At 35.8% G+C, this 27,216-nt stretch overlaps 1 protein-coding gene across 1 annotated transcript in view; it reads left to right on the top strand.

Annotated features, from left to right (window-relative positions):
- Positions 1-27,216, top strand: part of LOC121385838 (deleted in malignant brain tumors 1 protein-like) — a 99,966-nt gene that overhangs the window by 57,761 nt on the left and 14,989 nt on the right. The window contains exons 10-13 of the mRNA XM_041516627.1: positions 9,868-10,009; positions 12,906-13,075; positions 21,301-21,561; positions 24,529-24,828. Of these exons, the coding sequence (XP_041372561.1) occupies positions 9,868-10,009; positions 12,906-13,075; positions 21,301-21,561; positions 24,529-24,828 (873 nt within the window). The remainder of the gene's footprint in view (positions 1-9,867; positions 10,010-12,905; positions 13,076-21,300; positions 21,562-24,528; positions 24,829-27,216) is intronic.

Genomic DNA, 27,216 nt, shown 5'->3' with positions numbered 1-27,216 from the left:
TCGGTATGATGTATTTAAATATGTTAAAAACAAAATGTAGGAAAAAAATATATTAAATTTTTTTTTCGCATTTTTCACGTTCGGACTGTACATAACGAAATCTGTATTCAACGTCCGAAGAAGGAAACGTTAATTAAGTCATTAAATATGGCATATGACATATACAAACATGGGACTTGGCACGATGAAACATCTCAGTACGACGTGATCGACCTGCTCATTAAAGATCGGCAATGTCCGCTAAGAGCTCGTATCGGGGTTTTTGACGGAGCAATTTTAAGTAAGTAATTTTAATTTTTTAATTTTTATTTTAGGTGATTCAATTTATAATTTATTTTACATGGTTGGTGCCAAATATAGCCCACGTGACATGTTTCCTTTAAGCGGCCACACAAGGGAGTAGATAAAAATGGCCGCTTAGGACAGGTGGCCGCTGATTACAGGTTGCGACATATAGTCTTTAAAAATATATATTGTTGTTTCTTGTGTTAGTGTCTGTACTGCTAATTAATGGATGTGTGCTTCACAGTTTACTATAAATAAACGTTTGACATGTCGCCTCCTTCAGGAAAAACTGCAACTGGAATGTATTAAATTAACCGTTCTCAACAAGTTTGTTTTCTCTTTCCATTTAATTATTTAATTTCTACTTCATGCGGTGTATTGTCATAGTAAGTGAATCTACAAATGTCAAGCGTAGCCTGCCCAGAGGCAATTAGATGCTTTTCATAGCCATACCTTCTTAATTGATGCACTAGTATTCCTGAAGGTGTGAACAGAGGCAGATCTAAGGGGGATGGGTGGGGGATGGAGGGGGGTGGGGGCAGGGACCCACGATAGTTATAATTTTATTATATATTGATTTTCTTTCTTTTTTTACGATCCCCCTCTAAACCTCCCCCAAAGTTCCCTTAGCATTTCACGTCATATCACTGCCCCCCCCCCCCTCCCCCAATGGATCTTCTGGATCAGCCACTGGTGAAGATCGGTTAATTGCTGCACCTTATCGCTGTTGTTAAATATCCCTTTTATATAATAGTAAACTTTTACTGTAGCCGCTGAATACAGGTATTTTAGCGATTTGGGATCCGATTTGGGTGGCCGCTGGCCGCGTTAGATAGGTGACCGCTTATTACAGGTGCATTTACGTTATAAATCATTTGGGAGGGAAAAACGTGGACGCTTAATGCAGGTGACCGCTGAATACAGGTGGCCGCTAGGACAGGTTTGACTGTATGTATATATATAGTCAAACCTATATATAACGGCCACCCAAGGGACCTGACAAAAGTGGCCGTTATATAAGAGGTGACCCTTATATACAAATTCAAAATTATAACCTATATATTAAAGAATATCACAACTGTCATAAAAAAAGATGTTGCATTTTTAAACCATTCCAACACTAGCTTGTTTATATCATCATTGCCTGTTGCTTTCTTCTGCCTTTTTCTTTCGGCTGAAACATTAGTGTCAAAATCGGCCAGAACATCAGCTTTCCTTTTTAAAATAGAATTAATCTGAGAATGTCCTACACCAAAATGATCGACGATCTTTCGCGCACTTAGATTGCCTTTCTCAGATTTGTTAATAACGTCGATTCTCTGTTCTAACGTTAAAGCAGTACCATTTTTCGATGGCATTTTGCATACAAATGTATTCGTTGATATATTTCGCAAACGCTAACATTGACTTGCAGAAGATATTTTGTGTAATTGAAGGTTATTACCCATGTGGCATGTTTGACTCATTTGTTTGTTTCATGTTACTGCTAATCCTTCAGTGGAGTACGACCGTTGATTACAGCTGAATAAGATCAGGAGTCGCTTACATAATCCGAACACGGGACATCTGCAATTCATGTTTATTTACCAAACATGTCTGGCTAGAAACAATGAAACACCTAACATATTAATACCTCATTTGTTTAGTTTCTCGAGACTCAATAGAGTGACCATACATACAGATTACATTGTGTACAGCCAATGGGAAGTCGTCTACTATTCAGTGAGGATGCTGAGAACCAATCGAATTACTCCACCAGTAACTGCGTGTCACGGAAGTTGCTGAGTGTACGTTTGTTTTTCAATTACGATCAGAGAATTACAATGGAACTTTACTTTGACAGAAAATAAACCCAAAGCTACAGACATGGTCATATAAACACATTTAATTAAAAAAATTTAAGATGATTGAAAAAGTAGACATAACCAGGGTCAAAACATAAACCAAAAAAACGTCTTTACGACGATCATCTTGTGACCGTTATAACAGGTTCAGCCTGTGATTTTGGGTGAAAAATAGTTGCCGCTGGCCGTTATGACAGGTGACCGTTATGTACAGGTCAAACAAGGAAGGAAATGCATTGGGGGATTTATAGTGGCCGTTATAGGCAGGTGACCGTTATGTACAGGTGACCTTTAGAGCAGGTTCGACTATATATATATATATATATATACATATATATACATATATATATATATATATATATATATATATATATATATATATATATACTGTAAACCGTGAAAAAAATGCGTGCGTATAAATTTCGCGTCGTTCGCGTCCAACCTTATGTCGCGAAATTAATACGCACGCACTATTTTCCAGTTTGAAGTGTGCTTAAAGTAATTTGTTTTGTTTTTAAATATTTTATTGAGAATAAAATTCACAAAAAAATATTCACTCAACAGGCACAGCCTATACACGAGCTCTCCTTGATGGCGACTAATCGTTAATTGTTTTATGTAACTTCAATCGATGGCGACTAATCGTTTATTGTTTTATCTACCAAAGGGTGTTAACAGTTAACAACTGAAGCTGTGAGTTGTGATTCTAATGTGAGATGGGTAGGGCCTAATCCCCTCTATAGACTCTGTACCAGGCACAATTGCTTGATGTAGGATAACTTTCCAAACTTCCAAACTTTATTTCGATTCACTCAGGCCGTCAAACGACAGCATATGAGGACATATTTTACAATAGTTATTTACAGTGACAAGATGACAACAGGAGTTCTTCATAGAATATATACAGACATAATTCAAAATAGCTATATACACATTTTAAAAAGTAGACACGTGGTGACAGAACATTTAAATAAAGCAGATAAATCTTTATACGTCAGTACTTTTAAAAGTATAAAATGATATCGGAGATGTTTATCTATGGTTTACTAAATTTACTTGTAATTTCAGAGATTAGTTTTGACAATTTACGGAGAGTGCTTATTTTATTACAATTAAACAGTTCTTTGAATTTAAGAGTGCTAGGTTTTTTATAATAATATGGCTTTATAAACCTTTTGCGTGTATTCATAAAATAATTACATTTAAATAAGTAGTGATATTCATCTCCAATATCATTTTCTTCGCACAATGTACATAATCTATTTTCGACTGGGATGCTATTCCAGCGTCCTGTTTCTATGGGTAAATAATGACTACATGTTCTGAATTTCAGAAGGTTGGTCCACAATTTTTCGGGTAATTTAATAAAGTATTTTTCCAAATTTAAAGTTTGTTTAAAAATAGAATATGTTTTGCCTTTGGATGTAGACTCGATGTTGTTATGCCATGTTTGTAGGTACTGGTCTAGTTGCCTTCGTTTAACATGCTCAGTTAGTATTTTTACGGATGGGAAATTTTTCGACATATAAATATCGGTCATGCCTAGGTTATTTAACAGGTGTATTAAATTTTCTAGCCAGTTATAGCTGTGCCCGTTTGCAACAGATTCTTTTATCATATAATTAAGAATTAAATTAGTGATTTTTGTAGATTTACCTTTAACTATACGTGCCCAGAATCCTATAATTCTTTGATCTATAACTAGTTTTAGTGGCGTTCTACCAAGTTCCCCATATAACATAAAAATAGACGTACCCTTTTTTACTGGCAATAACCGTCTGAGAAAATTTATATTAATATTTTCTATGATGTCCACATTTTCGTATCCCCAGATTTCACAGCCATACAAAAGTATTGGGAGGACCATTGAATCAAATAATTTAAGCTTGCAATCAATTGGCAAATTATTATCCTTGGCTTTAGATAAAACAAAATATATTACTTTAGTTGCACGCTGAATTAAACATTGTTTTGTTATTTTAAATTCGTTTTGTTTAGTGAACGTTAAACCTAAATATTTGTATTCTTTAACATTTTGAAGAGACTTATCTCCGAGAGTAAACTTTTTCTTATAGTCATTTGCATTTCCATTAAATATTATTATTTTTGTTTTTTCAGTTTACTTTAAGTTTCCATTTTTTGCAGTATTCCAAAAAGACATTTAGATTTTTTGGCAAATCGTGAGCATTGGTTGCTAGTAGTGCAGTATCGTCGGCATATAGGAGACAAAGTAAGTGGATACCGATGTCTAGAAAGCAATCGTGGTCATCTATAGCGGTGGCTACCCCCGAGCAGTTAGAATTTAGTAGGTGGTTTTCTAAGTCATTTAAATAAAGTGAAAATAGGACAGGTGACAAATTTTCACCTTGGTGGACTCCGGTATTGCAAGAAAATAATTTTGAGCATTCGTTATTTAAACTGATACAGGATTTTATACCTTGATACATTTTTTGGATAATTCTAAGGAATTTGCCATTTATGTTATAGTTTAATAATTTTTGCCAAAGGAAGCTTCTTGATATCGTATCAAATGCCTTTTGGAAATTAATAAACGCACAGAATAATTTCTTTTTTCTTCTTTTTAAAATTTCGATTAGAGAATATATATTAAACAGATGGTCGGTTGTGGAGTAGCCTTTTCGAAAGGCAGTCTGGGCTTCAGTTAAGATATTATTTTCTTCAAGGTAGTCATTTAGTCGTTTATTTAGGATCGTTGTAAATAGTTTTGAGCTACAGCATAATAAGGTTATTGGTCTATAATTTTCTGGCATAGAACGGCTTCCTTTATTTTTAAAGATTGGCTTAATCATTCCTATCAGCCATTCATTTGGGAAAATACTGTTATCTAGCATAACATTGAATAGTTTTGTGTATATTGGCAACATTTTGTCCGCAGTAGATTTAATGTACTCATTTGTAATATTATCAATTCCGGAAGCTTTTCCATTTTTAAGTTGTTTTATTGCATTTGTAACTTCTCTTTCTTCAATCGGTTTATCTAGAGCGTCATTATCTAATTCGACAGTTTCAAAATCTGCATATTGATTTATATCATTATCCATAGGATCTCCTTCATTTGTTTTTTCAAAAAAGTTGCTAAGTTCGTTTAGTGATGGGAAATTATTATACACAGTTATTGGTTTTAATAATTTATAAAACGATTTTGGGTCATTTAATTTCAGATCGCGCATTTGTTTTTCTGCTTTGTATTTATGAGCTGCATTTTCTTTAAATAAACACTTCTTATATGATCTGCTTGCGTTAATTAATCTCTGTTTGTTTTCTGCACTTTTATATACTGAATATATTTTCTTTGCCGCGTGGTATTTTTTTCTAGAGACAAGACACGTGCCAAATAGAGGTCGCTTGGTTTTAAATTTAGTCCGTGCACGAGCACCGTTTGGCACACGACCGAATGTTGACACTGCAGAGTCTATAAATAGATTTTTCATAACCTCAATCGCTTTGTTGACACGTGTGTGTGCATCGTTCGTGTCGTTACACAAAATGCTGGAGATACTATCAAGTGACTTTTGGTCAAACTTATTGACAAATTGCTGTCTTTTGTCAGGTATCCATTTACGGATTTTTATGTTTGTTGAATCTACAGTGTTATGTCTGTTTTTATTAATTTCTTCTGTTAATGTGAGAGCTTGATAGTGATATGAATTAATATTGAAGGTCAAAGCGCAGTGTGCATCTGAGAAAAGTGGGTCAAAATTACAGACCTCAAAATTATTTATTATGTTAAAAATCTGGTGGCTACCAATAACATAATCAACGACACTACTGTCTTTGCATGTTAGTTTTCCAATATATTTATCATTACCTATTCTACAATTAGCTATGTATAGGTTATGTGTTTTACACAGGTTTAGAAGCTGTGTGCCATGACTATTTATTTTCCCTGTATCTTGAATTACTCTATCTTTTGGGACATTACATGATTCTAGTTTAGTTATATCATTAAAAAAATCAATTATGTCATTATCTATGTTATAGGGGAGGTCAGCTTCTTCATCAAGTGTGATATAGTCTGGCAGGCATTATGTTCTTGCATTAAAACCACCAAGTAACATCAATGGACTTCCTCATTTTGTGTGCTGATTTATTTCATTTTCAATAATAGTAAATGTAATTTCCTTGTAATAAGGGGCATTTATTGGGGGAATATAAAGTATACCAATCAGCAATTTTTCATGTAGGTCTATATTCTCACCTGGGATTTGCAGCCAAGATACAAATTCTGATTTGTGGGTGACATCAATATTGAGACTGGTGACTAACTCATCTTTGATACCAATAGCTATGCCACCAGAGGGACTTAGTTTGTTTTGGCGGTTATTCAGGTAAAAGGTATAACCAGGTAGAAGAATTGAATGTTTATCCGATTCATCCATTTTGGTCTCAATAAAGCACAAATAAAGCACAAAATATCATATTTGATGATATTTTCAACAAATTCAGGTATCAATAATTTGCTTCTGAGCCCACATACATTTAAACTAAGAAAATGTATAGATTCCATATTAATTAATTTCTTTTGCTGGTCTGTATTTATTGTATTTCTATCTGGTTTATCGGTATTAGTAGACACATTGTCAATAACACCAATGGGAATATTGATTTACAGACAGAAACTTTATAACAATTACAGTGAGCTGTCTTTATCCACTTTTTCTTTTTGAGCTGTCAACGGTCGTTCGCGAAATTTACACGTCGCGAACATGCGCTAAGGTATACATTCGGGAAAAAAACACGTCGCAATATTAATACGGTTTACAGTATATATATATATATATATATATATATATATATATATATATATATATATATATATATATATATATTTATTCATACATCAATACATGCATACATACATGCATGCATACATACATACATACATATACATTTGTTAACCAGTAACACATGTGTCACAATGATTTCACGTGTACAACGACTGATATAATTTTGGGAAGTTTAGCTCTGTTATTTTGTCGTATCTTTCTAGTTACGTTTGGAATGTTTCGAAATGGTCCTTGTTATTCATAAAAATAAGATAGATAGATAGATAGATTGATACATACATAGATAGATAGATAGATAGACAGACAGACAGACAGATAGACAGATAGACAGATAGATAGATAGATAGATATAGATATATACTATAGCATTTGAAAGTAAGTTTTGTAAATAACAAAGTATTTTGAAAACTGGGAACAACTAATTATTGCAGTACTTTATCCACGCAATAATATAGCGACTTTACTGTTCTTTCACCAGTTTGTCCAACTCTACCAATAATATAGGTATTGCAATCTTTTTGTTTGGCAGTATCGTCAACTCGGCTGTCTTGTCTGCTTTCTTTGCGGTCGGATAGGGCTTCTTCGTGAATCGTACGGAACTCCCATCGAGGCTAACATATAACACATTGCTGAAATGTCAACTGGGTGCAGCTATTTTTTTTTTTTTTTGGTGTACATTGCAATTTTTGCTCTGGTTCCTGGGGAAAATTGGTTGTTATCGCGCTTTCGTTTCACTTCACGTTTTGTTGTGACAGGAATTCTTCTACAGTCTTGGCATCTTTTTTTCAGGAGTCGAAGCCATGGACGGGTCCGGTAACCCCACGGTGCATCGCTTCTCGATGGTTCCACATTTCAACATTTATTTTGATATGACGTTAACAGTTTACATCTGCATTTTATATACATGTATTATGTTATGATGTTAACATTTTAACTCTGTAAAGACAAATTTTAAAATTAACACATAATATTTTAGTTACTTCAATCATACTGAATGTATAATGCACATCTCATACCTGCTTACTGGTCACTAAATGTATTAATTAAAATAGCAAAACATAACATGCCACACACTGTTCAATGTGTGTGTCTGCGTGTGTGTGTGTGTGTGTGTGTGTGTCTCTCTCTCTCTCCCTCTCTCTCTCTCTCTCTCTCTCTCTCTCTCTCTCTCTCTCTCTCTCTCTCTCTCTCTCTCTCTCTCTCTCTCTCTCTCTCTCTCTCTCTCTCTCTCTCTCTATCTCTGTGTGTTGTATACGCTATGTAAGATACCTTCATCTACTTTGGAGACACCTGAGAAAGTTGACCTAGTTGAAAATAATTTCATCATGACGCAACTTCGAGTTAGCTTTCTTGTAATTGTCAGTTGGTAAATATGTATACAAATATTTACAAGGTTGATTACTAGTTTGTTTATACACTTTCGAACTACATTTCTATCTGCCTTGATACAAAACTTGCTAATGCCTACTGGGGATAATATACTATAGGTTACACTTCTAAACGTGATTCAAAGACAGTGGTAAATGGTTAATTGGCGGCCAATTTAGCATTTTGACGTCACGTGACCGCCAATTGGGGACACTGCCAGGTTGGTCTTATAACACGTTTTACTCTACATATGATAATATAACTGAATTTAAATTGGGATGTTAGAATCACATTTTGCACTATTATACCTTAATTCTACTACACTATATGGTTCTATAAAACGATCATTTTTTCTTGTTTCACTTGCATCTGTACTACGTGATTTATTCGAAGATATTTTGGTAATAGCCATTTAAATATCTTGTTTGTACTTTAACTTAGTGGTTTGATTAATAGAAATGCTTCCAAATATATTATTGCCAGACATCTGATTAAAGAAGATAGGCAGTGTGTTGAAGATAGGCAGTGTGTTTAATAAGCTAGTGTGTATGTGCCATAATACCATAATAGAGCTTGACAAAACAGAGCGACAAGGAATCAATGACATAATAGCACTAAGTGCCATTCCCATATGAGATGCTCATACAAGACTAAAAACACATCTGTATAACTGTGAGGCATCAACAATTCTCAAAACGCATCATTTCTGTGGCACAGACATTTTAATAAATCTTTTCAAAGATTCTTTAACTCTACTCAAACTTGGCTAAATAGTAGGTTGTCAAATTTCTGTTGGCACTTGCCTTGAAACATGTTGGATTTTTTCTTTGGTTGGGTGTTTGGATAGCTCAGAACATATTGTGGCAAGTCTGCAAGTTGCGGCCGATTTCGCTGCCATATGTTTGGCTCCCAGCAACGGCAGGGAACAATCTGTGAGGCCAGAAAGGAGTTAATTATCCCCTGTGTCAGTGCGTTAATATCTGTGCATGTAATAGTCAACCTCGACATGTATATATAGAGTAAGATTTCCTAAGTAGCATTTGAATTTCAATATGAGTAATGGTACTTCCGGTTATAGGCCACAACAAAATGGTAAAGGTTATGCAAATACATGTACCTACTATCACACTAACAAGTGGGTTCTCTCAACGCACCCATGTCTGAAATTTTGTATGTTGTGCCCGTGCAATGTGTTCTCGCCATGGGTATAAAAGTGTGCATGATTGCCATCCACATAAATTCTATAGGTTACACTTCTAAACGTGATTCAAACACAGTGATAAATGGTTAATTGACGGCCATATTGCATATTGACATCACTTGGCCAAATGGGGACACTGCCAGGTTGGTCTTATAACACGTTTTACTCTACGTATGATAATCTAACTGAACGTAAAGTGGGATGTTAGAATCACATTTTTCACTATTTTACCTTAATTCTACTACACTATATGGTTCTATAAAACGATCATTTCTTTCTTGTTTCACTTGCAGCTGTACTACGTGATTTATTCGAAGATAGTTTGATAATAGCCATTTAAATAGCTCGTTTGTACTTTTAGCAGGTGTACGCTTGGTGAATGGTGCTACCACATATGAAGGAAGAGTTGAAATATTATATGGTGATAGATGGATTTCAGTTTGTGATGATGGTTTTCATCAGAAGGAGGCAGCTGTTATCTGTCGCAGTTTGTCATTGCCAAGGTAATAAAGTATCTAATCTAATATTGCTTAGAGATAATACGATACCGCACACTTCTCATACATAGTCATTTTGGAGGATAATCGAACAAAAGTGTTCTTTTTAAATTACATTTACGCGAACGTTGTTTTTCTTTCTTTTTTCTTTTTCTTTTTTCTTTTTTCTTTTTCTTTTTTCTTTTTTTTTTCTTTTCTTTCCCCTTCCCCCCGCTTTTTAGCTTCACCATAACGTTTGACAGCAGGGCTTTTCTGATACCGATTTGTCCAGCGTCTATCCCACAAGTTTTCCTTAATAGGTAACCGTACACCAAATAGTATTGGAGTGAGTGCATCCATCTGTTCATCCCACAGTTGAGGCAACTAGTACTGTCATTGGTGATAAACGTGAGAGTGTTTGGTGAGATCAAAATGTTTTTTTTCGTCTGGCCAGTCCTTAGTCAGAACATGATCACATGTTAGCCCAGTTAGCTGGAAATAACCATCGGTTATTTTGGAAGATCTGTAGAATGACTTAATATGGGTTTTGATCTCTTCATATGTTACCCAGTTATCCTCCTGTTCTTTAGCTGCACCCAGTTTCTCGAACTAATTGAATTATATTGTGGATATTTTAAAATTCTATTAGATTGAAAAATTTAAAATAGAATTATATCATTGAAAATTTAAAAGTTTATCTTTCCCTAGAATTTTGATTGTATAGTTCTAAAACTTAGTATAAGTATTCTTTTAAAACAAAATTTATTATTATTGTAATATTTTAAATAGAAATTTAATGTGAAAATTTAAAATTCTGTCATTTCCTTGTTGTTTTTTTATCGAATTGTTCTGAAACTTGTTACTATGAATCTCTGGGGCAGTCTTCACAAATTAATAGAGAAATATTAAACATTTAAAACTTAAATAAAAATGTAACATTAAGTAGTATTTTCAATTGAATGAATGAATGAATGAATTATCTACTACTGACAAAATTTTAAATTAAATAGATGAGCTCTATAGGCCGATAGGCCACTTGGTAATGTGTATGAATGGTTAAGGTACCAGTCTTTATATTCACGAAAATCTTACGTTTGTCACTCATGTCTGTCAGTATCTTATAACAAAATAAGTAGTCAGGTGCACATGACCTTCACAGAGTGATTTGTTACCAGTATTACAATAGCTGGTGTCAAATGATTTAAAGAATGAATGAATGAATAAATGAATGAATGAATGAATGAATGTATGTTTAACGACACCTCAGGACAAAAATACACATCGGCCACTAGGTGTCAAACAAAGGTAAGTAGAGATTTAAAGATGCCTGATGTTAATTGATTGCTAGTTTTGTTTATTTATATGTGTGTATTTATTGATGTATAACAGTCACAAATTGTATAAAATCGCGTAGCACAACGAAGCGATTTTTGACCAAATTTGTGACTGCTATACATCGATAAATTCACAACAAAATGACAAATAATTCTTATAATTACAAACAGCAAAAATTGTTTATAACATTCTTTTCATGATCTGTTTTATGTAATGACATGCCACTTGACGTAACAACGTCATTTTCTGAGGACTTTTGTTTAAAATCCTCCAACTACGCAACTCAATTCTATGCAGTTTGTGACATCAATAAATTCATTAAAGCATTACAAACAGTTCTTACATAATTACAAACACAGGAACGGGTGCAGAGGATGGCTTTTGGGCAGTCGACTCCTCCCCTTAATCAAGCAAATTTCCCCTTTTTTCAATACTTTTCTCGAAGAAGTGTGTCTTAACCGCTTATAAACTTCGCTAGCCACAGCTTAGCCCCCTCCCTCTTTTAAAAATTATGCACAAGCACCTGAACACACTATATTTAGTTAAAATACACATAAATCAGCTTCTAACTCCTTTCCATGACCTGTTTTACGTAATGACGTCTCAGCTGGCGTAATGACGTCATTTTCTGAGTTTTATCGCAGGATAACATTTAATTTTTATTGGACGTCGTCCAATCAGAATAGAGTAAATCATATAATAGCGAATATGTGTTTGTGTATATAGAGAATAACTAATTAATGGCAAGCCTCGCGGAATTTTCCATTCTTACCTTCATAGGATAAAGCCAATATCCTATGTCATCAACTATTTATTATTTTTATCTTGCAGACCATAAAGTTAAGGGGAAAAGCTATTATGTCTGTTATTTCAGACACATTGTACAATGAACTAGAGATCAAATGAGCGATTTTGTAATGTAACTATGCATGTGATATCCATCATCGTAATCTGTCAATAGAAACAGCTGTTGCTGTATAAATAGAGGATTCGTCACGTGTGCATTTTAATATGAAAAATATCAAGCGAGTCTACGTTAATCGGTATGTGTCGAGGCTTTGATTAACTAGATGAGGTTGATATTTTACATATTGAAAAACACGAGTAGCAAATTCCATTTATCCTATAACACTTCTAAAATGAAATTTTCGTTCGATATTTAATAAACTACATTACTGAAGTTGCCTCTATCGGTAATATGACATCATAACGATTAGCACAAATTTGTCTGACGTCACGCATTTTATCTAAATCTTATGAAAACTTATGCTCAGGTATACAGGTCTTGTTGGCTTGGAAAGAAATGACCCATTGACAGCAGCTTGGAAAGAAATGACCCATTGACAGCAACACATTATTACCTAGAAACCTTGCAGATTTGCATATACCTTTAAATGTGCATACCATTATTAACCGGGTTAATACACTAAATTATCACATAGGTTTATGACATGGATATCATGGGTAAGTTATAGCATAAAATATCATACACTGTTAGATTCCAAACAAAACTGTGATTTTTTCATAGCACTTTCCACAATCTGACAGCATAACGAAAGTACTATTTTTCTTTTCACTTGGTTTGCAGTCATAATGCACTGGCATATGGAAGTGGTCACTTTGGACGAAGTATGGGACAGATATCCATAACATCTTTTAACTGTGATGGATATGAACAGCACCTGGATCAATGCTACTTCAGTTCCTGGTACAGCTATATCTGTCACCATGGAAACGATGTAGGAATCAGCTGTCAATGTAAGCTGTCTTAGATAGAAAACATTATCTGGAACCTTAGAGAAAGTATTAGTTATTAATCATTATATGACGTATAAATAAAAGGGGCCGAGGAACATGTCCTCCTATCTCTTTTTCCTGCTATTGTCCTCAAAAGGCTGAATATCCTAATAATAATCACTTGTTAAATAATGGGCTGAGGTGCAGTTTAAGACTGAACAACCATTAGTGAATTAGGGTCTCATATATTTTCCTTGTATTATTATCTTTACCAAATAACAAATGTACAACAAAAAACCAAACAAAAAAACCAACAACAACAAACAATCCAGTTGTTTAAATCAAATGTCTAATCTATGTTTTATAAAATTTTAGATTTAGTTTTTGTTTAATTTAGTTTGGGTTATTTTGCTATACATTCTTTATTAATCCCCTGTTCAGGCATACATTCTGATTCGTGTTTTGTAAAACGCGTTCACCATCTGTTTCTGCATGTTGTTTTATTCCTTCAACGGCAATGTTATGCTCGAAGCATATGATAAAACTTTATAAAGTTAATACGCATGTATATAATAACTAACTTATAGAATGCTTTAATGGGTAATTATGGCCAAACAATTGCTATATTTAAGCCTATACGCAGTGTCAGATCCTTTGTTTGTCGATAAACAGTGATGTAACAGCCTAGAGGTTTTTCATTGGTTGATACTGTTGCTTTGTCTGCATTCTATCAAATCATATTGGGTTGTGGTGGGATATTCTCTTACACTAGCGTACCCTATCTAAAGCCCCAGTCATATATACAGAATGGCCACAAATAGGCCTGCCAATCAGCCAAGTCTCACAATTACCCCCCCCCCCCCCCCCCCACACACACACACCTTTCACGAATGTGTCTAAGGTGCACCTACAGATATGCTCGACGCACTCACGACTGCTTTAGGAATGTGTCACGAATTGAAAAATTCCAAGAATACTCCCACAGTTTTTGAACATGATAAAAACTGTCGGGTGCCTATCCAGATGTTCCAAGAATACTGAAGAATGACCAGGAAGCCGCTAGGGTCTCATTACACATATCTTAGAATAATCCCGATTTTTCAAGTCATGGCCATTCAGGGCAAAAATCGTGTGTATGTGGCTGGGGCCTAACACTTGGTAGGAGTCCTGTCCTATTCCACAAGGAGAAATATCTCGAAGTCAGTGGAAGGGAGCGTTACAGTGTTGTTTTACCATTGTTAATCCAATGGGTGAAAGTGCACCAGAATTCCAGATCATGTATTAGGCCTACATTTCTTATTGTCTGTAATTTCTAAGTAAACATTTGGTATGTCTTGCGACTAGCACGTTCGATGATCAAATAGTAATGTGTGTGTGTGGGGGGGGGGGGGGGGGGGGGGGGCAGCTATATAAGCCCACCGGCTGTTAAAAAATTAGCAAGTTGTAATATGTTCAGACGTGTTAAGCATTTTCAGTGTGTTTGTCAACAAACTGTGACGTCACAGCCGTCACCCATTTTTATTGGTTAATACTGATGTTTTGGCTACATTGAGCCAGACCAAAAATTGGTACCACCTGAGGGCACCAAACACAACTGTTATAATTGTTTTAGTACATCCTAGGACAGAACAAAAATGCATGATGGACTTTCCAATAGGGTAGCTTTACCTAGTAGTAATACTTTTAACATATTATTAAGGTGGTCATGAAATCCGAGAAATGTGTTTACTAAAGCACTTATAAACTTTGTAGATCAGTAGCCACAATGTTCCCTGTGGTGTTGTTGTTTTTTGTTGTTTTTTGTAACTTTCGTAAATGTTGGTTAAGGATCCGAGAGGTATCCTTGAGCATTTTGAAATATTCAAGATGGCATGCATCAAAGATGGCTGTCAAAACAGAACTGGAAACATCTCCAAAGCATTATAAACTATGACCAAACTTAGTGTTTTAGGGACCAGAAAACTCATAGTGAACTACTTCCAGCTATTCAAGACATTGTAACATCATTTACATCCAACATGGCCACCACCATAATAGTGAGAATAGGAACATCAACTATAGCAAGATTGTGATGTCAGGGATTGGTTTGTTTATTATTCATCAAGGAACATATTTACAGCATATGCTAACTGATATATTACATCATCATCTAAATCTAAGATGACCATGAAAATGGTCGTTAGGCATAAAAAGTGGTCATATCTTATATTCTATTTTACCACAAACAATAATCTTTACTTCAAATACTGCATTTTCTATGGGGCAAGCAGTTCAGTTCTTGCATTCACTTTCTACAGAGATAGTTGATCATTTCCAGAATTCTAGAGACGGAATGATTCGTACCCATTTTGTTTCTTACCTGGACGATTCATACACACTACCATTTTATACCCTAGACGATTCGTACCCAGTACATTTAGGACACGTTTTATGTTGAATTGCACAATGATAATATTTGGTCTGTCAGTGTCTTAGTTCTTCGCTTCAGGGATTTTAACTAGGTTTCCTTTCCAAGGTTCAAAAAGACTTACTGTGAACACGGAAAGACAGTAATTTCTTTGAACAAACCTTTATGATATTTGCAGATATTTCATTAATCCACATATTATGTAAATGACGAGTATGACTTAATGTCGGATAATGTTGCTTAATGTCGCATAAATAAACAGTAAGATACAACTCAAACAATTATGATTATAATATTTTTATTGAGATTAACATATTGTTAAAGAATATATTAAATAGGAAATAAAACATTTGCCTTGCATAGCACTGAAATTGATAGCATTAATCAGTGTTAACAGCTTTTCTTGTTTATTAGTGCTAATATGTTAGTGATGTACACATTTGACGCACTACAGTGCGCAACATCCATATACATTTGTATAAAAAATTAAAATGCCAAAACATCTGTATAATAATTATAATTATTACCATTATTAATAAATAATCCAGGAATAATAACGGACCCGGCAATAAGCATTATATAAAACATAAAAAGTATCTACCCGTACTGCATGTCCTATGTTGTATTCTATTACACGTGTGGCAATGTATAGCGTTCTGATGGGGACGAAACAAATAACTTCAAACATCACAGTAATCATTTCGACTAAATGCAATGTGATATGCGAAAATAATCAGGTACTAACTGCACCCCTGTATGCACTGACGTGTAATTTGTCACTAAATATTTCTATTTAGACCGAATACTATTCATTTCACTTCAACTTAATTTCGTGCTTATATCCAGTTAAGGTACAAACACGTTGTCATGGGCACACACTTCAACTATATGGGCTGTCTGTCCAGGAGAGTGGGTTAGTTGTTAGTTGGTTAGTGGTTAGTGAAAGAGAAGAGGGTGTAGTGGCCTTAAACTGGGTTGGAGCCAGTATCGGGTTGTGAACCCTGTACCTACCAGCCTGTAATCCGATGGCTTAATCACTGTGCCATCTAGGCTGGTCCTAATATTAAAGCAAGTACGCCTGGGTATATAGGAGCTAATACCTCATGGAAGCCCTACGATGTAATAACAGCCATCAAACGGAGCCTCATATTATAATCGCCTGTTTTAGTCACCTATTAAAATACTTTGATATATATTTTGGCTGACAAAAGCGGAGAGGTGTTAAACATGGTATTTTGCCAATCAACTAATTAACGGTATTAAAATACTTTGATAAAAATGTTGACTGACAAAAGCGGACGGTTGTTAAACATGACAAAATTTCAGATCACTTTTCTAAAATATATACACTAATTGTCACCATTTTATTTTTGGTCAACCATGTAAATTTGTTCCCAAATTTCAAACCAGTGCACATGTGTTTGGCTGAATTAAATTGTATTATTAGACTAAATGTATTGCAGGAGTCTGTTCATCATATTTTCCCTTCCCTTCACCCTCTTACTATGGGAATAATCCCTGATTTTAATCAGAGGCTGTGTCCACAGTAAGCGTGTTTGAACCCTCGGGATATAAGCGTGTTAATACCTACCAAATAAATAAACAAACATGGCGTCTTACCAATCAACTCATTAACGGTATTAGCAAAAACTGAATAAAGAACATTCACTAATTAAAACAAATACAAAAATAAAACACACACACACGTATATATATATATATATATATATATATATATATGTGTGTGTGTGTGTGTGTGTGTGTGTGTGTGTGTGTGTGTGTGTGTGTGTGTGTGTGTGTGTATGCATATGGATGTATATGGATGTACATGTATATACATATATATACAGGTAAAAACACCCAGCCGAAAAATCAAGACAGACCAAACATTATCATTGTGACGTTCAACATAAAACGTGTCCTAAATGTACTAGGTACGAATTGTCCAGGGTATAAATCGGTAGTGTGTACGAATCGTCCAGGAACAAAACAAATTGGGTACGAATTGTCCTGTAACCTTCACAGTGGCTAACTAAATGGCTGCAAAAACAAAAAATGTGTTATATCCATCACCTAAAACCAACTGCAAAGTGTTGAGGGTGTTCAGTCCATTAAACAAATATGTACAGTAAAGATATAAAGTTAAATAAGTAAAGTCACCTAACATGTTATCTAAAGTAATAATTGTTAAGGATGCACCAATCTACTTTTAAACTATCTTGAAGATATTTTAAATCATATAGACCAAGTCTATAATGCCAATCTGACTGTGATAAATGGGCAAGTTGTAGTTAATAGCTGATGTTTTGGTAAAGACTTCATAGTGGATACATACATACATAATATATCATTATATTCTTCATCACTACATTTGATTGTCCGACTTTAGGTTTTCTCGCCGTAACATTGTAATTACTAGTATATGTATCCGGTTATTCCATTATACATGTAATATTACCAAAAAGGATAGCTATGTCACATATAAGAGTTGTTGCCCAGCAAAAATGATTAATACTGAATATATATCACCCAATCTAACTATGCACAAACATAAAATACATCACCTTGAACACCAACATTACCCAGTCGGCGAAATTTGGTTAAATATCTGCATTGAATTGGATGATTTCAGAGGGTGCATGGCTTCACTCTATGTGGAATAGTTACTTGTGGAAATAACCTAAAGCTTCGTTTTTCACCAATCAACATCTGTACCATCTAAATGTAGCCTCCCTGATGACCTATTCATATCAGCATCTACGTTCCCAGGTTTAATATGTTTAAATGGTTCAGCCAGAAGTTTGCTAACTATTGCTTTTGCAACCCTTTATATTATAGCAGCAGTATTACAGCCTGGAAGGGCCTGGTTCATCAAATGGGAAGCAATCTTTATCTTTGCTGTTTCCCTATTGCCCATTTCTGTTCTTGATAGTAGCTCTGAAATGAATTCGGTGTAGCTTTTTAACAAAATAGTACCCTTTCTAAATGCAAAATGTGGATGGTTTAACAAAACAGTTGCTATATAATTTTCTGCAGACTTAAGGTACAAATGCTAAAACAACATCTGCAATTTGTATTGGTAAGAAATGTTGGCGTCGGATGAATACAGTCGTAATGTTTTGCTTTGGCAACCATTTTGGAATCTTGGATTCATACAGTGATAAAAGTTCTCTGAATTACAAAGTGAATACCAGAAATGAAATGCTTGCCATATAGAAAACACTTTATTTGAAATATAATTTATTCTTTGGAGAATATATATATATATACACAATGTAAGATATGGTCACTTCTTACCTTTGACGGCCATTTGTATGGCCATATTTGATTAAAATGATGATGCAATTTGCAAAATGCAACAAATTATGATTGCTTTGTTATAAATTAAGATGTACTTGCACATTAGCGGCCATCTTGGATTACAATGATGTTGCAAAGCCTTAATTAGCTGGGAATAGTACAACATTAATTTCTGATGAATGTTGTCAAGTGTATTTCAGTTTGTCTGATTAAAAGTAGCTCTATTTGACATACAGAATAATATAAAGAAACATTATAAAAGTTTAGAAAACATTTCTTCTCTACTAAAACTAATTTTCAGACCGTAAACTACTCTGCAAAGAAGTCCATATTGCTCTTGTGAGATCCAGCTACATACCCCTATCAAAAAAGCATTATTAAATTTGGTGCCCTCTTATGGTACAAATTGGTCAAATTTGGTGTCTCGGCTCATGGACTACATTCCACAAACAAGTTCAAATCTGTATAAACCGTATATTCTGTGTTTACATGTAATAAATCACGTTGGGTTGGGGTATCGATACATTCCATTACTATACTATACACTATGTAATATATACCCTATCTAACACGTGGGTGGGCACCTATCCTGCCTCACAGAATACTTCAGAGTCAACAGAAGGGAGTGTTACCTAGTTTTTGTATTTGGTCGGGGAAAGACTATTTTTAGTGCTATTTGCCAGGGTGGCGCTCTTCGAGCGGTGCATTTTTCCCCATGTTAATCAAATGGGTGAAAGTATGCCAGTAATCCAAATAATATATATATTCCTAAATTTCCTGTCGTGGGTGATTTCTTAGTAAACATTTGGTGTGACTTACGACTAGCACATTTGGCGATCGAATAGTATGTGTGTGTGTGTGTGGGGGGGGGGGGGGGGGCTAGACTTTATATATCCACCAATTGTTAAATAAAAAACAACTGAGCAAGTTGAAACATGTTCAGACTTGTATATGCATGAACAGTGTGTTTGCAACAAACTGTGACGTCATAGTCTAGTCATTTTGATTGGTTGATATTGTTGTTTTGACTACATCGTACAAACAAGTCCAAACCCGTATAAAATTTACATACTGTGTTTATATCTAATAAATCATATAGTATACTATACATTATATACTCTATTTAAGACAAGGGTGGGGCCCTATCACTAGGGGGAAACAAAGTCAACAAAATGGTAACCTTGTTTTATTTTAGCACGGGCAAACCTGATCTATTTTTAGCGCCTCTCATCAGAGAGGTTCGATGGAGGCTTAGTGAAAGAAGCTTGGCTTTCCCCATGTTAATCCAATTGGCAAAAGTGGCCCCGAATCTTTGGGCTCTTCGGGTATTTTAGTCAATACAAGTATGTGCTTACATTTTGTGAATCAAATTTCCATAACTTTGGGTATTGAACTTTAACACATCACATCTGCTATGTAGAGGTGTAAATAATTATATGGGTTTACAAGTCAGTTTTCAGTGCATTGTATTATGAATAGAAAACTTAAACTATTAGCATAGAACATTTGCACCATAACGCCTTTAAATGTTTACCCATAAGCTTTTCTATTTTCAATTTGTGCTTTGGCAAATGAACCAAAAATACACACTCTTTTCACAACAAATAGGTCTTCATTTTCGTAGTTTTCCAACATGTTAGCATTAAAAAGATCTTTGAATTTAAGAACACTGAACCGAATAATACAAAATGTTTTTTAAACACGTTGATCTTTCATCCTTAAACTTACCACATTTAAATAAAACGTGAGACATGTAGTAGACGCCGTCCGAAGAGCATAGTATGCCAGTTCTACATTATAAACTAATTTCACAGTTTGTTACAAACAGTTCACAATAAGAACGTTCTACGTGTCCCATATACAATTTAGTCCGAGTTTATAAAATATACTTTTGATGTTCCTATCTCTTTACCCATTGGGCTATTTCTCTTTACAGTCAATGCTCCACAACTGGTGTAACAAAGGTCGTGACATGTATTATCCTGTCTGTGGGATATAAAAGACCCATTGCTGCTAATTAATTGAAAAGAGTACCCCATGGAATGGCGGCAACGGATTTGCAAAATAATTATGTCTGTATAACTCCATATAACTGTAATTAAAACGTGTTGAGTGTGCTATAAAATAAAACACTTCTTTCTTTCTATCAATGTATGACCAGAGTGTGAATAACCAGGTAAAATATCCAGCATGGTGAGGGATGTCCTGTTATGCTGAATCATTAGTAAGTGACCAACAAGGGGAAACAACCTGCACCATGTTTATCTTTAGACTGTGGATACTATAGATGTTTTTGGGTGGGGTTTTTATGGGGGGTTTTGTGGGGATGTTGTTAATTTATTGGTGTTGTTTGTTTATTGTTGTTGTTGGTTGTTTTTGTTTGGTTGTTGTTGTTTTTATGTGGGTGGGGTTTTGGTGGTAGGATAGGGTTTTGGTGAGGATGTTGTTTGGTTTGGTTTTGGAATTAAAAAACAAACAATGTTTAGCTTTTGTTGTTATTGTTGTTTGCCAATGACATTGTTATTTACCTTTATTTCAGTTGGCCCGGACTCCGTTACATTCAGTCCACCCACACCTGGATTAGTTGTAGAAGGAGATAGTCTGAATATCACCTGTGTTGCTGAATGCCACCCACCTTGTTCCTATTCCTGGGCACCGGGGAGTCCACACTTCACTTCCAGACCTGTGTTAACACTGTCAAACATCAACATGAGTCAGACGGGTAGTACATATACATGTACAGCAAAGAATATTGGCTCAGACGCATCTAGAAGTAACCAATTCTTGCTAATAGTCAACAGTAAGTAAAGTCGAGGGCTTACTGTTAATTTTGTAAACTCCAAATTATTTCTGGGCGTCATACTGGTTGTAGTAGCTCAAAATTAATTTTGTGCAAAATATCTTGCAAACTAGACCGAGTGCCTTTAGTAAAGAGTTATATATTTGAAAACTGCATAAAATGTATGCATATAATTAAGTTCCGAACTGTTATAGTTCTAAATAGCTCGAGTCGCCTCCTCCCCTTCCCCTTATTGATACTGATATGTCGGGTAAGGCTAGAGAAAAGCTTTGACAATGTACCACTACAGTATTACTAGAAACATATTTTAATTCGTCTTGTGTCTTTTTTATGTTCAACATTTTTACAAATTGGAGTTAGGTAAGTTCGTTAATGCATAAGGTACTTCATCAGTTATACAACATACAATGACTCCTGAAAGTGTTGTGTGTAGCAGCCATAATGTCCCAACTGCCCAAGATGTCCCATCCCAATTGGAACATCATGGACAGACACCAAAATGTCCTATATGTTAAATAGTGTGTTTTGGTATAATAAAAAACAACAAGAACAAAACCACAACAAACGAATAACAGTATATGTGTGTGTGTGTGTATATATATATACATATATATATATATATATATATATATATATATATATATATATACTCCTCCTAAAAAGTTAAGGATCATATATTAAATATATAATATTTTCTTATATAAAAATGAAAAGTGTTAATTTTTGTTTCATGAGTAGAAATGAGATACCGTACTTTGTGTGTAGATTGTTTTACACGATTATGCACAATTTGCACATGCGCACCTGGGCCTTAAAGTGGCTTGGGTGAAAATCAGAGTGAAAACGCACTGTCTTCAAATCACAACTTGAAAGCTCTAGTCAAATTGAATGTCGTCAGTTTGAGACTACACATCGTTTAATGTTAAAGTTCAGTTACAATGCCACCACGACACCATTTGACAACTGAAGAGCGAGGCAGAGCAGTCGGAATGCTTGAAAGTGGTCAAAGTCAAAGACAGGTGGCTAGAACTCTTGCAGTATCACAAAGTGTTGTTTCCAGATTGCAAACACGTTACAACAATACTGGACAATTGCGTGATAGACCCAGGAGTGGAAGACCGCGAGCTACAACACAGCGTCAAGACAGATTTATGGTGACATTGGCTCGTCGAAATCGTTTTGATGATGCTGTAAACCTGAATAGACAATTCCACCAGGCCACTGAAGTCCGCAATACCCCACACACATTGAGAAACAGACTCCATACAGCCAATTTCCGAGGCCGTAGGCCAGCAGTAAGGCCAATACTACTCCCACGTCACCGTCAAGCTCGATTGTTATGGGTGCGAAACCACGTTAGATGGCAGCGTCGTCATTGGCGTCCTGTTCTGTTTAAAGACGAGTCAAAATTTTGCTTGGACTTTAACGATGGCCGTAGGCGTGTTTGGCGTCAACCTGGAGAGCGATATGCTGACTAACATATTGCAACACGATCGGTTTGGTGGGGGGATCAATCATGGTATGGGGTGGAATATCTTTGGATGGTCGTACAGACGTATACGCCATCAGAAATGGAGCTCTTACCACAATTCGGTACAGAGATGAGATCCTGCATCCATTGTGAGGCCCTTTGCAGGTGCAATTGGTCCTGAGTTTGTGCTAATGGACGATAACGCACGGCCACATAAAGCACGAATTGTGAGGGATTACATTAAAGAAGAGACAGTTGAAAGAATGGATTGGCCAGCTGTTTCTCCCGACCTTAACCCTATCGAACACATCTGGGATCAACTTCAGACACGCATTTCAAGACTTACTAACCCACCAAGAACCATAGACGACCTTGCAAATGCTCTGATTAGAGAATGGCAGAACATTCCACTGCAGGACATTAGGCACTTGATACAGAGCATGCAGCGACGTTGCAGAGCAGTGATTAATGCTCGTGGTGGTCATACCTGCTACTAAACAGCAATTAGTGAACTGACTTTCGCACATAATGAAACTTTCTGTTCCGCTGATCACTGAAAACCAGTATGAATTTTGTACGTGTTTTCGTTTTTATCAGAATTGTTTGTTTAATCACGTTTTATAAAGATAACCACATGCACAAATAATTAATGAATTAACAACAATAGTTGAAACCAAACTTAAGCATTTTATCTGTTCTGGTTCTGATGTGCAAAGTAAATGTATATACACTGTATACTGATTTAGTCTAGTCACCTGAACTAACCACATGGTTGGCAGATTCAGGAAATGTTGGGCCGTACACCCTCTTAACTCCACAACTAAAATGCAGATAGTTAGTCTGATCACATTCCAATTTCAAATCAGAATCCGCACAATCGTAATTGTGTGTGCGTGTGTGCGTGTGTGTGTTCCGTTCCCGATATGGTGCACTATTCACTGAAACGGTGTCTGAAAAGGTACCTTATTGCCATGTAATTCACACCTGTTCATCACATGGCGGAGAGCATTGAAAAACGTTTTCATTCATTTATGAGCATATGTTACCCCGACAGTGTTTCTGCCAGACAAACTGTCAACAGGAGGTATAGGAGGCCTCCCCCAGAAAGAACGTGGGTTAAGTTTAGGGTTAAGGTTAAGGTTACGAAACTCATACAGTTATGATAAGAGTAATTAATTTTGTCAGAAAGTTAAATTAAAAAAAACACAACATTAATTAAACAAATTTGGGTTTTACCCTTTGGCCCCTGCACGACATTGTCAAAAGAATCCTGTATATCTGTGTACTGTTCAGAAATGGGGCTATGACTCCAGTAACTAGTATGTCATTCAGACTCATTCTATGAAAACAGAAGTGTTACAAACAAATCTTACGGTACTGGTAAACACGTTTCAAACATGCGTAAGAAATATTATCTAAACATGTACCTCGATCAGTGATAACGCTTTTCATTTAATTTTCCTTACTAAATGAAAGCAGTATGTTTTCTTTCTCAGGTATGCCGTTTATTCCCTCTAACATCAGCACACGCAGCATCAGTCCAACTGTTGTGTCTATAACTTGGGTAGAGGAATTCAATGGTGGATCAGCACAGATGTTTCTTGTACAATACCGAGGAGACGCAATATCACAGTGGACGAATTTTACTGAACTGTTTTCTGAAAGAGGCATCGACACAAAGCACACTATTCTGATACCAGATCTACATCCAAAGACGAAATACCTGCTGCGAGTTCTGGCCTTTAACAAATATGGTTATAAAAACTTCACCGAGGAAGAGGAGATTTTGACAGCAGGTAATTAGTAGATGATGCTAACAACGTGTTAAAATAGGTTTTGTTTTAAATGTCTATTTTGCCATCCAATCAAATTAATTATCATTATTGACAAAAGAGTTTAACAGCATTCATAAGAAATTGTTCTGTTAATTCAAGTAATTGTATCTACCTAATGGGGAACACGTGGGACTAGTCATGATATTGTCCCCGTTTGGTTTTGCCTTTTGTAGAAATAATATCCTTATGGTGTTGCCATTGTTAAAACATTTCCGTTTATCATAGATGTTTTAAAGGGACATTCCTGAGTTTGCTGCATTGTAAGATGTTTCAGACTAATAAAATATTTCTACGATTAAACTTCCATGTTAATTATATTGTTTTGTTTAAAATATTAGTGTCTGTATATTCAATGTGTTTCTGGTCGTTTTAATATTTGTAAGAAGACTAAACTGGATTTTGCCTTCCAATAACGTACGAAAAATATTTTAGGGAATAAAATGAAATTTAACCTAATACAAATATTAGAACCATCAGAAACACGTTTAATATACAGCCACTAATATTTTATGCAGAAAAATATATTTGATATGTAATTACAATCGTTAAAAAGTCTCTGTTACTCGATAACATCTTTAAAAAATACAGCAAACTCAGGAATGTCCCTTTAATGACTACATTGCATAGTAATTACATTTTGCTGCATAAAATATCAGTGGCTATACAGTGGAACTCCGTTTATCAAGATTCCAAAATACAGAAAGCCAGCCGTATGGACAGTCATATGATAAAACGAAACCACCACTTTGTAAATGTAATCAGTTATTCAGCTTCCAGATTCGGACACTCGTAACGCAAAAAGTGTTGAAAATAAAAGCAATGTTCTTCATATAACTGGACGCCGCTAAAACAAATATTTTAATATAAACACTTAAAAGTACCTAGCAGTAGTAGTAGTGTATTTACTTTAAAGGGACATTGCTGAGTTTGCTGCAATTTGTAAGATGTTATCGACGAACAGAGCCTTTTTAACGATTGTAATTACATATCAAATATATGTTTCTGCATAATATATTAGTGGCTGTATATTAAACGTGTTTCTGATCGTTCTAATATTTTTACTAGGTTAAATTTCATTTTATCAACTTTGGGCTTCTTACAAATATTAAGACGACCAGAAACACATTGAATATACAGACACTGATATCCTAAACAAGAAAATATATTTAATATGTAAGTTTAATCGTAGAAATATTTTATTAGTCGGAAACATCTTACAATGCATCAAACTCGGGAATGTCCCTTTAAGCCGCGTGGCTCATAAGCATACAATTATATATACTAAAACGCAAAAGAAACGCAGGTCCTGACAATGAGAAGGAAATACACTTTTTAAAGCAATATCTTTGGTGGAATTGAACCTGAACGGTGCTAACGGACATGGCACACACACACACACACACACACACCGCGGTCCCACCCGCGTGTCAATTTTATTGTCTGAGTGACGTAACGAATTCTCAAAACACGTTATTTGCACGTGCTGGATCACCCGTATCGTGAATCCAATGCAAACACGCTCAAGGAAATGATCTAAAAGCCGACATACTTGGATTTAATCGCATAAATAATCAATGTTTCCAAATGCCGCGACTGACGCAAGTCCAGCGAGGGATGGCCATCGGGATGTTGCAAGCCGGACAGACTCGTACTGCTGTAGCCAACCAATTGGGATGCCATTATTCGACAGTCGCATGACTTTCCCAACATCACCAAGTCACTGGATCCGTAAACGATCGACCACGCACCGGCCGCCCGAGGGTGACAACCGCAGCCCAAGACCGGTATATCCGGGTTACCCACCTTAGGAATCGGATGATGCCAGCAACTCACACCGTTCACCAGGTGCATGGCCCACGTGGTCCAGTGTCCGCCGATACCGTCCGCCGCCGTCTGAGGGCAGCAGGACTCCGTAACCGCCGTCCCTATGTGGGACCAATATTGACCCCTCGGCACCGCTAATGACGTCAACAGTGGGCGCAACAACTTCAACAATGGCGACGTGTCCAGTGGCAACAAGTTTTGTTTACGGATGAGAGCAGTTACAACTTTTCCAACGCTGATGGTCGAATCCGAGTATGGCGACGTCGACATGAACATCACTCCGACTGCTGCGTTCTGCAGACCGACCGATGTGGCGGGGGTAGTCTGATGGTGTGGGTGGGTTTACATTCAACCACAGAACACACCTGCATGTCTTCAGACAACGAGTTAATGCCGCCGTGTACCAAAATGACGTCATCAACAACCACGTTCCTTCTTTGCTGCCCACACACGTGTGCGCTTGCTGCAGCAATACAATGCCAGGTCTCACACGGTCAGGGCAAAACAGGCGTTGCTGGTTCAGCA

This window comes from Gigantopelta aegis, chromosome 12, assembly GCF_016097555.1.
Source record: "Gigantopelta aegis isolate Gae_Host chromosome 12, Gae_host_genome, whole genome shotgun sequence".
Taxonomy (NCBI): domain Eukaryota; kingdom Metazoa; phylum Mollusca; class Gastropoda; order Neomphalida; family Peltospiridae; genus Gigantopelta; species Gigantopelta aegis.
Note: the sequence above shows the minus strand (reverse complement) of the source record. Positions and strands in the feature narration are given on the sequence as shown.